The sequence below is a fragment of the Anastrepha ludens genome, chromosome 2 (genome assembly GCF_028408465.1).
Source record: "Anastrepha ludens isolate Willacy chromosome 2, idAnaLude1.1, whole genome shotgun sequence".
Classification (NCBI taxonomy): domain Eukaryota; kingdom Metazoa; phylum Arthropoda; class Insecta; order Diptera; family Tephritidae; genus Anastrepha; species Anastrepha ludens.
In genome coordinates, this window is record NC_071498.1 from 53,703,497 (window position 1) to 53,721,215 (window position 17,719).

General features: G+C 37.8%; 1 protein-coding gene across 1 annotated transcript in view; it reads right to left on the reverse strand.

The window, feature by feature from the left end:
- Nucleotides 1–62: 62 nt before the first annotated feature.
- LOC128862298 (jerky protein homolog-like) overlaps nt 63–17,719 on the reverse strand; it is a 60,786-nt gene continuing 43,129 nt past the window's right edge. The window contains exon 3 of the mRNA XM_054100884.1: nt 63–184. Coding sequence (XP_053956859.1) covers nt 63–184 — 122 coding nt within the window. The remainder of the gene's footprint in view (nt 185–17,719) is intronic.

The window sequence follows — 17,719 nt, forward strand, 5'->3', positions numbered from 1 at the left end:
TTATGAAGCTCTGGTACTGGTTTCCCATTAAGCTCAGCTCGGAAAGGAAGCGATACAATATATCAACCCGTGTTATCCCTTAAGTGTGTAGAAATGAAGTGTTGTTCAGTGGCTATATCTTCAGCAGATTGCGGTCTTATGTTTGGCAATTCTTCTTGCTCCCAAAAACGCTTAAGCTGATCATCTATATGACAAAGATGTGTATTTATTGTTTTAATATTAACCGATGTTGACATTGGTCCGGAGATAACCCATCCAAAATGAGTATTTTGGTAAATAAGTCCACTATCTGTTTTTATTTGAGCGTCTTTCATTAGAAAACCATATACATCAGCGCCCAAGATAAGATCTATGGAACGTGATTTGAAATATTCAGGATCCGCTAGAGGAATATTTGAAATATCAGAACTAAGCTGTAATGGAATAAAACTCTGTTGTGGCAGATATGAACGAAACTTGGGTAAGACATATGCCTTTGCATGTAGTGTATAATCGTATTCTACGCAGGAATACAGTTTAAGATACGCTAATTTCTTTACACAATTTTTCTGCTGCGTGTTTACCCCACGCACTTGTAAAGAAGTGGAACGGCATGGTAATTTATAATTGTATAAATTGCTCTGTAACGAATGTGCCTTGAGATCCTTGATCTAATAAGGCTCGTGCGAATACAGCACCATTAGGCGTGTCGATTTTTAAAATAATAGTTGCAAGTAGAACTTCACGTTTGCACTCCTGCGAAGAGAAAGGAGCAGTTACATGGAGCCCTTGTATCTGCTTAGTACGAGATGGAGTTACTGACTCAGCAGGTTGTGAGTCTGAAAAAACTTCATGTAATAAAGTATGATGTTTGCGATTACATACGCTGCACGTATGATTAGAAGTGCAATCGCTTGCCGAATGTCCAGGAAAAAGACAGTTGCGACATAACGAATTACGAGTAACAAATTGTTTTCTTTCTGTGGGCGAATAAGCCCTAAATACCCAGCACTTAAAGAGGCGATGCGATTTTTTACAACATAAGCAAGAAATAGAGTTTTCACTTTTGCTTGAGTTTGTTATGTTGAAATTTCGTACCAGTTGGCGTTGAGGAATATTCGCCGACTTAAGTTTTTGAGTATTGTCTACATTGAGAGTTTCCAAAGTACGAAAGCATGTCTCCAAAAACCTAATGAGTTGTTCCAAAGTAGGAAGCTCTCTGGAGGCCTGTAATGACTTTTCCCAATCCTTTCTCGTCTCAGAATCTAGCTTCTGAATTGTCAAATGGACTATAAGGGGGTCCCAATTTGTGGTTGAGACATTAAGGTTGTTTAATGAAGCAATACATTCCTTAGTAGTGTCCAAAAGTGTTCGAATTGCTGAGTGCGAAGCTACAATGCACTTTGGTATCGCGAATAACTTTTTTAACCATGTGTCAACAATAGCACGCTTATTATGGAATCTATCCTCTAATGTTTTCCAAGCAAGATCATAGTTTGCTTCGGTTGCGAAAATATGTTTGATAAGACGTGCAGCTTCTCCAGTGACACAATTTTTTAAATAATACATTTTCTGAATTTTACTGAGTGCACTGTTATTATGCACAAGAGAAGTATAAAGATCACGAAAGGAAAACCATTCCAAATAATCACCCGAGAAATTTGGTACGGAGATTTTCGGTAATTTAGCGTCACTGTAAAATGTGTCATTTCGATGGGAAGGAGCCACAAATGTACTGTTCAATGTCACCGGTGAAGCTGTAGAGCAGGCTGGCATAGAATCATACAAAAACCCTTTAAAGGTGAAATATAAATCTTCCAAGCTATCAAAAGTTGCACTAGTCACGTATGGAATTTCATCAACACACACGCCTTCATCCTTTATAGACCTAATTATTTGTTCATGGTTTTTTACAAAAGATGTATATAAATGATCTACTCTTTCACTAATCACCCTTATATATCCCTGAGAAAGCGTTTCCGGACGCAGCCCATGTGCCTTTTCTTTAAGCTTCGTCAGCTCGCACAGCAAATGCGTTTGAATTTCTGTAAGTACATTTACCTGATCCATATTAGACAAATTTATTAAAAAATTTAAATAATATTAGGTTGATTCAGGTGTTCTACTTAAAAACTGGACCGACTGTCCCTGCTCGGGCGCCAAAAAATGTTTTGTTGTTATAATTTTTATTATTCCTTGAAAATATATAATAGTAAGTTAATACTTTTTCTTACTCTCTGCTAAAATGGTATACAGTTCAGTGACTCCTGTTTTATTTTTAATTAGATTCTTATATTTAGAAATAACTTCCTCTTAATAGTTTGCTTATGTTAAAGTATATTCTGCATGACCACACCTGTTGACGTCCAAAGAAAAAAGGAAAGTTTATTTTAGCTAACATAAGTTAGCTGCGGTTCAATATTAAACCTCGCTCACATTTTTACAACATCTCGTTCAGAGGAGATAATTTTATCATATGTTGTGACATGAACACACCCCTTCCTTTATTGCGATCTATTTTTTAAATATTAAGTAATATTTTTAAATATTGTAAGAGAAAAAACATTTATGAAATACACCCAACTATTTACTAAAGTTTATTATAAATAATAATTTAGACTAATTCTTAATCATATGAGGTATTTATTGACTTTCTCTTGAGTCTGGTGAAGATTATGGGATTTGCATTTATTTCTGTGGCAAGAGGATTTAAGTGCTATTGGGGACGTGTTTTGTGTGATGTGGCATATTTTTCTATATATTGTAGGTACTTGGAATCACAATGAATTTGAGCATTTGATTGATAGATATAATAAGAGCGTTTTATATCATTTTGAGGGTTTTCCATTGGAATCTTTGAAATATTTTAATGCGGGAGTTAGCTGCAGTACCCCAAAGTTGAATGTCATATGCCCATACCAGTTTCAAGATAGCTGAGTAAAGTGAAAGCTTACTTTCGAGGGAAGCATGAGAATTTCAATAACCAATATTGGCCTCCGAGTGAGTTTTATACCTAGAGCCTCCCATTTGGTGAAAAATGGGTTTTCCATGTAAGTTTGCTACCAAGATGCGTACCGAGATATTTTAGGACGTTAATTTGGGGGATGATTATATTATTGAGGTTAACGGGTGGTGAAATTCTTCCATTTAGTGTAAAAGTGACTTGGGACGATTTTGTCTTGTTTGGTTAAATACGCCCCTGTTTCAACCAATGAGTTATTATATCAAGTCCTTTTATATAGTTTCTGGGAGACCACCTGAACGTGGGAGTCAATTGCGAGTATGGCAGTGCCATCCACTAACATTCCAAGTATTGTTTCTTTAGAAGCTTCGTATGAGTATAGAATAAGCAAGAAAGAGTGGGGCGCATAATACTGGCTTGTGGTACACCAGCTGAACTTTCACATAGTTCAGACTGTTATTCGTCTTGTTTGACAAAAAAATATTGATTTTCAAGGACTTAATAAATAATAGTCCTTGGTAGAGTGTCTTTTATTTTATAGAGTAAGCCATCATGCCAAACACGGTCAAAGGCTTGATAATATCGAAAAATCCTCTTTGGAATATTTTTTCTGTTCAAATGCTTTGTGTATGCTGTTTATAAGTCTACTAGCGGACCCTCTGCCTGCTTCGCTAGGCATGTCAAAATTAGAAATGAATAATGAACACTCGATTTAAATTCACTCTATGTGTATTTATTCTTTTTTTACAATATAAAATTAATGTTAATTTTAAACTTAAACTAACGCAAAGCCTTTTCGTAAACTACATTTTTTGTTTTGCCCTGAGTTGTGGTATAAATAAACAGAACTGATGGCTTTCCTACACGTGAACATGATACATATAACTGTCCGTGGGAGAAGCATGGATATTCTAAGTTAATTCCGCATAATTCCAGCGATTGTCCTTGTGCTTTGTTTATTGTCATTGCAAATGCAAGACGTATTGGAAATTGCAATCTTTTGAAGTCAAAAGCTAAATCTGGTGGAATCAGCGGAATACGCGGAATCAATACGTCTTCACCTTTGAATTTTCCTTTTGAAATTGTTGCTTCAATAAGATTATTCATGACCTTTTTGACCGCTAAACTTGTTCCGTTACACAATCGTGGCTGATTTAAATTTCTAAGTAAAATAATTGGTGCACCAACTTTCAATTGTAAGCGATGAGCCGGCAGTCCAGGTAAATCCAAGGAATTTAAAAATTCTGTTGGATAATTTACAGCGTCATCTTTATTTATAACTGTATCAATTGATTTAAATGTTACAATCTCACCAGGCATATCATTTAAAATATTCGCATTCAATTGACCAACATCCTTATTTTTCGCAGCCAGTATTGCTCTTTCAGCTAACCAATTGTGATTTTGATAATTTTGCGCAATATTTGGAAAAACATTTGAAACTAATTCTTGTTTTGTGTGTTCGAAATTACAAAAATTATCTGGCAAAGTGATTAAGCCAGTAGCGGCATCAATAGGAATTTGTCCATTTCCTATCTAAGCAAACTGTGGTGAAAGTCCTTTATAAGGACCAAGTTTATAGTGGTGAAGTTTTAAGTACAACACAATTTTCTGTACGCAAGGTTGCTCTTTGGGAAAAATAAAGTAATCTTTAGAAATCATTAAAAAAAATTGCAAATTTTAGAGAAATTTCTTTAGAGAGTTTCTGTATCGCATCGCGGTGAATTCACGTTTTTCAGAAAGTTGGCAACAGAAGAAAATGAAGAAAGTACATATTTTGCTCATATTTGCTATTTTAGTTGTTAAATAAAAATGTGTTTCAAGTACTTTTTAATGTTGCAACTACTCTTTGGCTTTGAAATTGCTTACACTCACAAAATAATCCAACTCTTTTAAACACACATACAAATATAATTATTTATTTTGGTTTTTCCACTCGTCAAAGCAGCACATAAGGTTGCATTATTTAATTATTACCTAATACAAACTTTTTCTCTTTTAACAATGATAATATTACTATGTGAAATCAAGTAAATATGCATTTTTGTATTATATCCTGAGCATTTGCCTTCAGCGCTATACCAATGCTCGAACACTTGGAGAATGAAATTTACAGAAGTATTGTAACAGAAATCCCTGAGAGCGCTATTTTAGTTATACCTGCTTTTAGACATTATCTCGTAAACGTACGTTTGCCCATATAAAATTGTCTACCTAAATGCATGAAAAAAGTGTTAGCATAACTTTTTCGAGTATATATACATACAGGAGCATTTATTTTTTACATTTTGCTCGTCGGCTTTCGTGTTTTCTTTTCTTGGTTTTAGACTTTCACCACAAAAAATTTGCGCAAACCCATGAACAAAGTTATACTAATAGAAACCTGATCTTAATACTCGAGCTACTATCAAATTAACACATTTTATTTTTTAAAAGAACATTTATGGCGACTGTCGATCCATATTGATATATTTCAAAAAATGTATGGATTCAACCGCTGAATAATTTCGTATATTTTAAATCCATCTAAACTTTTACATTTGCGCATTTATATATATGTATTTAACATTTCATTTAAGTAAACGTTTCAATATTTGACCATAAACTTTGAATTTCGAAAAATACAGGCTTATGGTTATTAATGGAATCAAATATTGTATATTTAACGAATTTTTATTTTATCTAAATCATAAAACGTTCAAATGAAGCTCAAAATACTTTCCCAGTTTAAAAAAAAAGCAATGGGCTTTGATGCCATGTCACGCATGCATAAAAAGGAAAGAAAAGAGAGGACGACTATTGCGTTACGAATAATACAGTCGCATACGTCACTCAACATCGAAACAATGTTATTCATGTCTGTGTATATTCTATTCATTTGTGTGTATTCTCATTCCGTATACGTAATGTCCGTATAAGGGAAACACGCAAATATTGTATTTTTCACACTTACACAACGCACGCATACTTTTACCGATTTCTTTAAAACTTCACATAAACCATCTATGGGCCAATACCAATGATCTGTGAAAGTTTGATTGAAATCGGTGAATGCGTTTAGGCGTGAATCGGCGACTAACGAACACAAAAAAACGTCTCCATTTTTATATATAAGATGGACTTGTTCAATGGTACTGTGTTTCTTCCTCAAAACGAACTGGTAATTTGGAATTTTATTTTGGTATTCAGTTAAAGGCATCATTCTTTTGGGAGAAGGGGATTCCATTACTTTAGCGGCAATAGGCAATAAGCTGATGGGTCGATATGAATCGACTTGCATTGCGCGTATTCCTGGTTTGAAGATTATTCTTACTTATGCTACTTTCCCACTGAGGGCGAACACAACTAGATAATGTATTGTAATATATCTATATGTAAGTAAGGACAGTGAGGTATTATTAATGCGATAATTGATTGCCACTTTTTCCTAGAATGCATATAGGTCCGCATCTCAGACTAATGAACTTTTTTCTCTGGAAACATTTATTTGAAATTTACATTAATTCTAGTTGTTTAAGCACAGAATTGTCCATAGTCTATAAGTAAACTATTGTTACATAAATAAAAATGAATATTTTACAAACTAGTATGTCTTTTTAGCTACTCAAAAAGTTCTTCTTCTTTATCTTCTTAATTGGCGCGATAACCGCTTACGCAATTTTGTCCGAATTTAACCCTCTATCCAGCAGACTATAAATAATCGTAAAAAAATAATGTAAAATTCATATAACGTTAATTTTGGTACGCTAAGAACGAGTTTAAAGTCTATTTTACATTACCTGTGTTTGTTCACTCGCCAGCGTCTACATACGGTCTTTCTGGATTAAGCGTAAACATTAAAGCAAAGTAATTTTAAATTCAATACAATAAGAGCAAATTTTTATTGTTCGTTTCACCGCTAGGTAACATTTTAGATAACATAAAGAACTCCATCTAATGCTAGGTAACATCTAAAATTGAATGTGAATGATGATTTCACTGTGATGAAGAAACATACCTGTTTTGAATTTTTGAAGAAATTTCTGCAATGTTTGGTCACTTTTTCACAAACGAAAAGATGAAATTTTTGAACTGTAATTTTTTCGACTGATTTTAACGACGGCCATTACGAAACTGACGAAAAACATCAAAATGAGACAAATAAACACAATAAATGATTTGGAATGCTTCCGTTATAGCCATTTCAAGGCAGCCATGCCAGCTCACACGAAAAAGAAAATTCCATATAAAACCAAGGAGGGTTTTACGATGACCGTCTGTAGACGGTCTTACTGGATAGAGGGTTAACAAAGCGCGGCAGTCGTTTCCTTCACGTGATAACCGGCGCTAGTTGGAGTAGAGCTGTGAAGCCAACTCCTTCTCCACCTGATCTTTCCAGCGCAGAGGAAGCCTTACTCTTCCTCTGCTACCATCAGCTGGTATCGCATCGAATACTTTCAGGGCCGAGGCGTGTGTGTCCGTTCAGACGACATGTCACAGCCAGCGTAACCGCTGGATATTTACGAAAAAAGTTATAATACCTAAATTACAGAGGTATCCCGTAGACGGATTTCGGGCTCAACTAGTGCAGGATAAAATTTCATTAGAAGAAAAACATTTTAAAAATTCCTGATTTAAATAAGAAAATTAAAACGTTTCACTTTTTTATTTATTATAATTCATTCTCGATATGACCGCTTCTATTCCTGATATAAATTCCTATTCTTTTCGCTAATTTTTTTCGATTTTTTTTTATTTATATCATTCACTAAACAGCCAGTCCCTAAACAGATAGTGTTTGGAGTCGGTGTGTCGTTAAAATGTTGCGTTACCTGCTGAGTTTATTCACTTAGGTTATTCGTAAAATATTATGCATGTAGGACGCCTTTTCCAGTAACCCTGTATACCTAGTACATACATACATACATACATAAGTATTAATATTAAAATTACGACCATGCATACTACAGTGGGCGTATGAGTAATATTAAGTGGGCGTAATTGTATAAATATGTATGTGAGCGCGCGTGCATGAGCAAGTTGGCACTCTTGAAAATGGTTTAATTCGACTTTTGGCACTCCAATTATTTTAATACTATTTCCTCAAACGTACAGCTTTCAAATATGTGCACACACGTCCCTACCAACGTAAATATGTATGCCAAATGAGTTGCCCCATCGGCAAAATCTTTACAGTTATATGACTCCCACACACATTTAAGTGCCTTTTTGCGGTCGCTTTAATTATTCGGCACACTCTCGTATGACCCTTAAGTATTGCGGCCTTTTCATTGCCAAAATATCGAGGTTACTGAGTGCGTACAAAACAAAAAAAAAAGAAGAAAACAACAAAAATAGGAACAACAATTAGCAGCTATACTATGCGTACTTCCGCACTTATGGACTCTCCACAATTAAACCACCAAAAACTTTCTTAATTGCTTAACCACTACGACTAAAAGTTGTCGCCATAATAATTACGCTACGAAAATCATCGTCTAAAAGTCAACGCAACTACCATTACACAAACAAAAACGATTGCACAAAATACGCTTTCAAATGAGTTCAAAGTAAATTTAAATATCCATGAAGTAAATAAATGAAAAGCAGGACATAACAAATTTTAATTGGTGTACAATTTTGCTTGCGCCATTTTTTTTCCTGAAAATCTATAGCTTATGTGTTGAAGTACTGTCAATTGTATGCTGCAAAGTTTACCAATATTTCGTATACCGTATCAACACTTAGCCTTTTGAGATGATCCATACATTAATTTTTTGAGTGCTTAATAAAAGTGAAATCGTTGGTTAGCCACGCCAGGCTGCATCGATTGAAAAAATAGCACTTGGAATTGCAAAGTCTGGAAAGTATCGCAGGAGAGGTAAGATCTCCCATTTTAGTTACCTGCGTACATCTTTACCCACTTTGCGAAAAGCGGCCAAGTGTTGTCTTGCTGGAGCATACAGTATTGGGTCTGCACCAAGTTGTGGAACAAATTTTGAATTTTCGAGAATTCTATGACTTCTGCTAACATCGAAAACACCGTTCTTGAAGCGCTCATGCCACTAACGATACGTTCTTTGACTTCTTCTTCTTAATTGGTGCAATAACCGCTTACGCGATTTTGGCCGAGTTTAACAAAGCGCGCCAGTCGTTTCTTTTTCGTGCTAACCGGCGCCAATTGGACACACCAAGTGAAGCCAAGTCCTTCTCCACCTGATCTTTCCAACGCAGAAGAGGCCTTCCTCTTCCTCTGCCACCACCAGCTGGCACCGCATCGAATACTTTCAAAGTAGTAATAGGACTATGAATAAGTTCGTGCGGTTTTTTATCGAAATTTGAAACTTTATTGACGTAAAATGGTTACAAATTTAATATTCAAAATATTGTCCATCGCTTACTACTACTTTTTCCCATCTTTCTGGCAATTCACGGATTCCCTTTGTGAAAAATTCGGTCGGTTTTGCCGCAATCCACGAATCGATCCATTTTTTGACTTCATCGTAATTACGGAAGTGCTGGTCAGCCAGGCCATGTTGCATCGATCGGAAGAGATAGTAATCGGATGGCGCAAGGTCTGGACTATACGGCGGGTGGGGTAGGACATCCCATTTGAGCGTTTCTAAGTATGTTTTGACCACTTGTGCAACATGTGGCCGAGCATTGTCATGTTGCAAAATAACTTTGTCGTGTCTATCGGCGTATTGCGGCCGTTTTTCTCGCAGTGCTCGGCTCAAACGCATCAATTGTCGTCGGTAGACATCCCCCGTAATCGTTTCATTCGGTTTCAGTAGCTCATAATACACAACACCCAGCTGGTCCCACCAGATACACAGCATAACCTTCAGGCCATGAATATTCTGCGCCGACGTCGATGTTGAAGCATGGCCAGGGTATCCATACGTTGCCCGACGTTTTGGATTGTCGTAATGGACCCACTTTTCATCGCCAGTCACAATTCGATGCAAAAAACCCTTTCTTTTGTGCCGTTGAAGCAGTTGTTCGCATGCCATAAAACGGCGTTCAACGTCTCTTGGCTTCAATTCATACGGCACCCAATGGCCTACCTTTCGGATCATTCCCATGGCTTTTAAACGTTTGGAAATGGTTGATTGATCAACTCCCAAAGTTTTTGCAACCTCTTCTTGCGTTTGAGCCGGATCTTGATCGAGCAATTCCTCCAATTCGGTATCCATGAACTTTGGCGGCGCACCCTCGCGTTCTTCGTCTTCCAAGCCAAAATCACCACTTTTAAAGCGTGCAAACCACTTCTGGCACGTTCGCTCAGATAGAGCATGCTCACCATAAACTTCCACCAAGATACGATGACTTTCGGCTGCTTTTTTCTTCATATTAAAATAATGAAGAAGAATTCCCCGCAAAAACACATTATTTGGCACGAAATTCGACATTTTCAAGTGTGGTAAAAATATTGTTGTTTACGCTTCAAATAAAAAACTTATACTGACGTTTGTGCCTTACGACAGTAGCTCTCCAATGAATGTTTGGAAATGTGGATCGATGGAATAATAATCAAGTTACGCCATCTGTTGTAAAACCGCACGAACTTATTCATAGTCCTATTATATTTGTATCCATTCGGACGACATGACTCAACCAACGAAGCCGCTGGATCTTTATTCGCTGCGCTATGTCTATGTCGTCGTAAAGCCCATACAGCTCATCGTTCATCGTCTGCGATATTCGCCGTTGCGAGCGTGCAAAGGTCCACAAATCTTACGCAGAATCTTTCTCTCGAACACTCCAAGCGTCGCTTCATCGGATGTTGTCATCGTCCACGCTTCTGCGCCATACGTTCGGACGGGCATGATGAGAGTCTTGTAGAGTGTTAGTTTTGTTCGTCGAGAGAGGACTTTACTGCTCAGTTGCCTACTTAGTCCAAAGTAGCACTTGTGGGCAAGAGAGATTCTACGTTGGATTTCAAGGCTGGCATTGTTATCGGTGTTAATGCTGGTTCCCAAATACACGAAGTCTTTTACAACCTCGAAAGTATAACTGTCTACAGTGACGTGGGTGCCGATGCGCGAGTGCGTCGACTGTTTTTTTGAACACAGGAGGTACTTCGTTTTGTCCTCGTTCACCACCAAACCCATTCCCTTTGTCTCTTTATCCAGTTTGGAGAAGGCAGAACTAACAGGGCGATTGTTAAGGCCGATGATATCGATATCATCGGCATATGCCAACAATTGTACGCTCTTATAAAATATTGTGCCTGAGCGATTAAGTTCTGCGGCTCGTACGATGCTCTCCAACATTAGGTTAAAGAAGTCACACGACAGCGAGTCATCCTGTGTCTGAAACCTCGTTTGGTATAAAACGGCTCGGAGAGGTCCTTCCCAATTCTGACGGAGCTGCTGGTGCTGAGCAACGTCATCCTGCATAGCCGTATTAGTTGTGTGGGGATACCAAATTCAGACATCGCGGCATACAGGAAACTCCTTTCCGTACTGTCGAATGCAGCTTTGAAGTCGACGGAAAGATGGTGTGTGTCGATTCTCCTTTCGTGGGTCTTTTCCAAGATTTGGCGTATTGTAAATATTTGGTCGATGGTAGACTTTCCAGGTCTAAAGCCACACTGATGGTGTCCAATCAGCTGTAACATGCGCTCTGTGACGTTCTTTGACTACATACACATAATCTCACTATAGGTGTTCGAGGCATACGATGCATCTCAGTCGCAGTTTTCTTTAAATTTTTTTTGTTTTCTTTTTTTATATTGCAACTAGTTCATAAATATTTACAAATGACTAACAAGCAACTTAATTATGATAACAATACACAATTTTTACTCTAAATAACATAAAGTATTTCTATGGCGGTAAGATATCGCTAGGTTTAGTGCGTCTGAGCCTTCGTATTAATCCGTTGGTTTCAATTAAATTAAGAGCTTCTTCATTGATGTGGTTTATTAGTCTTTATTTATGGGCAACTGCAATCTTTGCGATTTCAGTGTTGACGGAGTTTATATTAAGGTCGCGCTCAATGTCGGAACTTCTGCAGTACCATGGTGCTTTGACAATGCACCTAAGGACCTTATTTTGGAAGTGTTGGATTTGGTTTTTCGTACTTTGACTGGCGCACCCTCATAGCTGCGCACCATAACTCCATACTGGCCTTAGTAACTGCTGGTAAATTAACAGCTTGTTTTCTATCGTGAGAGCTGATCTGCTACCCATGAGCCATTGCATGTTTTTGAGTTTGATGCCCAATTTGTGTGTCTTTTTCTTGACATGCTCTTTCCATCGAAGTTTGCAGTCAAGTGCCATACCTAGGTACTACGCATAATTTGAGTATGGGACCTGTTGAGCATCTATGTAGGTATAGTGGTATATGTTGTATTTTAGTGTTTGTGAAAACTACGTGTACAGATTTTGTGTGGTTAAGTTTAATTTCCCATGTATTAGGCCACTGGCAGATCTTATTTAACGCGGTTTGTAATGTGGCTGTCGATTCGTTTTCAGTTTGACCAACTGCAATCAAGGCGGTGTCATCTGCAAACGTTGTTGGGACGTAATTAGGATCAGACGGTAGGTCATGTGTGAAGATAAGGTACAGCAAAGGCCCAAGAACGCTGACTTGGGGTACTCCTGCGTTTATTTGTCGAAGACTTGAATAAGCATCATCTTGCTTGACTCGAAAATAGCGATCTGATAAATACGACTCCAAGATTTCGTAGAATTGCTTAGGAAGTATTAATTTTAGTTTAAAAAGCAAACCTGTGTGACAAACTTTATCAAACGCCTTTGCCACATCGAGGAATACGATAGAACATACTTTTTTATTTTCGAGTGCTTTTTCTATTTCGTGCATGATCCTGTGTACCTGGTCGATTGTAGAATGTTTACTTCGAAAACCAAACTGATGTGTTGGAATTATTTTTCTTTAAATAGAAGCGGAAAAAATTACATATTTGTCGGGTTATGAGTTTAAAAAAAAAAAAGCCAAATCACCCTTATTGCCTTTTTACTCTTCTTACTTATTAAAGTTTCGCACAGCGCGCACATGCACCAAACAGAAACTCTTCACTTCCCTTATTTTTAAAACTTTAATAGTAATAGGAAATAGATCAAAAATTCTTGTTATGCTGAGTGATAGTAGGCATTTCAAACTTTATAGCAAAAACCACTACTGTAATCGATTGAGTTATTTATATGTTTGGCAATTTGAATATTAATTTTTTAATATTTTAACACATTTTGTCTTACAACCATACCCATTTTGTAAGTTTCTATCACCTATACAAAATAGGAGGGAATGCCAAAAAATGTGTGCAAATTAGAATATTTTTTGAATAGTTTTTAGCTTACTTAAAAAATAATATTGTAAGAATAATTTCGGTTGCTACGTCATAAGGGAGTCGGCAACAGAATTCCTCCTGCTCATTTCCCACACAAGGATGATAAATTTACAATGTCTGCTCTTTAAATATGTTGAAAAAAAAAAAATTGTGAGGGGAATTTTGGCTGCCACGACACTTGGGAGGCTTGGCAACCGAATTCTGCACGATCATTTCACATGCATTCAAACACTCGTCCAATTAGTCGTTTTTCATATGGTAAAGTAGTGTCATTGGCTGACTTTTTCCGAACACAACTTCAAGTTTTTGTAAACACATGTCAAGTGACGTTAGCCCATCAGCTGATTCTTTCAAATTTGCTCAGAGCCGAATAAAGGTATGTTAAAGAGCTCACCTCTAGAAAATTCCGGCCACTCATTTCACACCTGTTCACACACTCCTCCAATTACTTGTTGTTCAACAGGCAAAGAAGTAACAGGAGCGAAGGCTTCATTGACTTTTTTTGTATATCACCAATATAATCTCAGTATATCGTAAAAAAATCACTGTCATGACCGCGGTTACGTCAGCCAATCAGCTGATTTTTCAAATTAGCTGAGAGTCAATTAATGCTTAACACGTTGGCTGCCACGTATCACCTGTGATCACAAAAAAAATCTACCCCCAGGTGCCAAGCAAAAAAAGTCATGTTCCCGTTTGAATTTTAACGAGATATTTTTACCAGGAATAAAAGTCACGCTCCTGACGCGTATGAGCATGTTTTTGTGCTGTGTTCACTGGTGACCACTTGCCGTTTTTTAAAACGATTCTTATTTTTTTTTGAAATGTGATCATTGGTGATCACATTTCGAACAAGTAAATCAAAATAAATCAGTATCAAACTTGAGTTCATAGCGAGCAGTTGGTTGCAAATTACAGTGAAAAATAGTGAAGTGAAGTTGTGAAGTTATGAATTCCGAGGAAATACGTGATGCGTTGAATTCAATGGAAAATTCCAGTGGTAGTGGTGAGGATTTTAGTCCAGATGAAGATGAGTACATCCCAGATTCAGGCAGTGATACAAGGAGTGATGACAGTATTGATGAAGACCTCGATGTTAGTGCTACAAATGTTAATAATACTGCAGATGAAGAACAGACGGAAACTACGACAGCATGGACCTCGCCTGCTACCGGAGAGACTTTGAAGAATTTCGAAGAATTTACCAATCCACCCCAGGTTTTGCAATACGATGCCGGTACGCCATTTCAATATTACAGAAAGTTTTTGACCGATGAGATATTGGATATTATTGTTGAAAAGACAAATAGGAATGCAAACTCTCAAGTAACTGGCATCGGTACTCGCAGCAGCAGTAGGATGAATATGTGGAAAGATACTGATCGCCAGGAGAGAGCTACTTCCATCCTGGCCATAGTCATGTATATGGGAATGGTGAAATACCCTGCAATAACCGACTATTGGAAACCAAGCACATTGTTCAAAAACGCATTCGTCCCACAAGTTATGGCTCGTAACCGGTTCCAGATCTTGCTCAAATTCATTCACTTCGCAGATAATGCCCAGTCCTCTGAAACAGTGTCAAAAACTTATAAAATGCAAATATCTGACTTTCGACAAAGCATTATCCTTTTCATGAGTGGAAAAGATAGCGCTTCAATAGCGCGCTCACCTCCGCAGGGAAAACACTTTTTAATAACGTCGACAGAAGCAACAAAGGATGGTAGGCGCAAGAGACATCGTTGCGGCATGTGCTATTCAGAATTAAAGACGACAAACTCGTTGTCAGTCGCCAGGAAGAAGGCCAAACTAGTGGCAACATACTGCGCCCAATGTCGGAGGTCACCATACCTATGTCTTAAACATTTTCAACAACTACATTAAGATTAAAAACAAAAAATATAGTTTTTTCTGTTTCCAGAATTGAATTGAATTTTCTCATTTTTAATTTCGTATTATTTCAAAACTTTGTATTTTACTATGAAATAAAATATTTTTTCTTTTAAAATAAACTTTCGATTTTCCCAAAACTCCTTCCGTTAGGGTCCCATCCTCTAAAATCTAGGGGCCTAGGCGTGTATCACTGGTGATACATAGGCACCTGGGGGTAGGTTTTTGAAATGATCACCAGTGATACATTGGCAGCCAACGTGTTAATCTTGGTCACACCTCTACAATTCTTTTCAAATGGTGCCATGTATATATAACACATGGACCCAAAAGTCCTGTGCCTAACAAAGAAGATATGTATTTTGTTAAAAATTAGCTTTATTCGGCGACGTGATTTCCACCAAGAACAACGCAATCATTCCAGCGCTACTCTAACATTTCAATGCCACTTTTGTAAAGCGATTTATCTTTGCCTCAAAATAGGCCTCAATCTCAGCGATAATCTCTTCATTCGAGCCACATTTCTTACCGGCGAGCATTTCTTTAGATCTGCAAACAGTGATCGCTGGGAGCCAAGTCTGCCAACACATTCTTTGGATGTACATAGTATTTACGATGTAAGCTAACTCACGCAACTTCACTTTTCGCACATTTAAACAATTTTGTGGATTTCTTTGATGTCTCTGGTGTTACAGCCTAAAACTACTACTTAACATATCAGATGGCCTTGCTACTCAGTTGGGTGATGGCAGCTATAGCAGCCCAGCGACAGCTGATGGCAGCCGAGAGGAAGCGAGAAATGATGATGGCTACCACGCTCTCCGTACTCTTATACGGAGCTGAACTGTGGGCAAATGCGCTAAAGGCAAATCATCGGTATAAGCTCCGAACATCGGGACAACAAACGGCATCTCTGAGAGTTAAGTCTGGCGACCGCACCGTATCGGTGCCAGTTGTTCAAGTCATAAGCAGTTCAATACCGATTGACCTACCAGTCTTTGAGGGGAAAACGTTATGGGCATTAAAGAATGTGGGATGGAAGAAAAAGTCAGCAAACCTGCAGAGCGTGAAATAAAGGACGAAATTCTAAAGCAATGGCAAGCCCGCTGACCGCTGAAGAAACGAAAACCGTGGTAGATGAACGGCTAGGCTAATAAAAGATATCGAAGGCACACAAGCATCTTGTAATGAGGAATGAAAAAGATGGAACGTCATTCTGAAGTGATGCGAACTCGACTCCAGGGTGGGCGCATACGTTAGGCAGCAAACCTGCCCATCATCCACAAACAAAAAATACTTTAAAAAACATAAATTTATTGAGGTTCACAAAAATCGAACAAAGTATAGAAGAACAAGATTTCTAAGTGTATAGAAGTGTTTATTGTATGAAAGTTCGTAGAGGAATCTTTTGTACTGTTTTTGTTTTTTCTTTGCCTCCTTTATTATTATTATTATTATTAGAAGGCCATTACGCACTGCGACCAGAGCTGATCTATTGTGAAAGGTCTATTTTGTAACGCTAGAGTTTTAGGCTTTTTAGAAATTTTAGCACAGTTTTGGGTTTGTTGTTCCAAAGATTGCATGGAGATACTACGATACCACCAAGGTGGTGAAGTCTTTGTCTGCCCAACGCAGGACATTCACAAAGCACATGTTCTGAGCTTTCTATGTCCATTTCGCAAAAGCGGCAGACATTGGTCTCGGATAGACCAATATTGTTTAGATGGTACCTCAGGCTGCAGTGACCTGTAAGGTATCCGGTTAAAAGACGCAGATCTACTCTGTTTAGTGAGAGAAGTTTGTCAGATATTCCTTTGTTGGGACTTAGGAAGAGTTTGGCTTGACGCTGACCGGCACAGTTTAGCCAGTGTGCGGCAAGTTTTCTTTCCTCCCATTTCCTAAGGAATTCATTAATGTGGCCTTTTGTCAGTCCACAGAAAGGCTCAGGACCCGTAAGTTGCATATTTGCTCCTTGTTTTGCAAGGTCGTCAGCCATTTCATTTCCCGCATGCCCTTCATGTCCCGGAATCCAGCAGAGTGTTACTATGTTGAGGTTTCCTAACGTGTTTAGAAGGTTTAGGCAATCATTTACCAATTTAGAGGTGGTAGTTGTTGATAGAAGGGCTTTTAGAGCCGCTTGGCTATCTGAAAGTATATAGATGTGAGTACCTTTCATTTTCCTTCTAAGGCATTCTCTCACACATATTTCAATGGCATGTATTTCTGCCTGGAATATTGTTGGGTAGGATTTCATTGGAATCGATTTTTTGAATTTGGACCCATTGATTCCTGCCCCTGTTCTACCATTTTCCAATTTGGACCCATCAGTAAACCATAGCTGGGAGCCATGTTTGAAAGTGATTGAGTTAGTTCTAAAGTCTGTTCGTTCATTGATTATAACTTGGAAGTTCCTGAAGAGTATTGGTTTGGGTGATAGTATATCATCCCTATGAAGAATGGGACTATGTAGGAAGTTTTCTAAGATCTTTAAATGTCCTTTCATATCCCCACTTTTAAGTTCAGATATACCTTTTAATCTTAATGCACTCGAGCGAGCTTCCCTTTCAATTAGAATTGGAAGCGGTGGTATG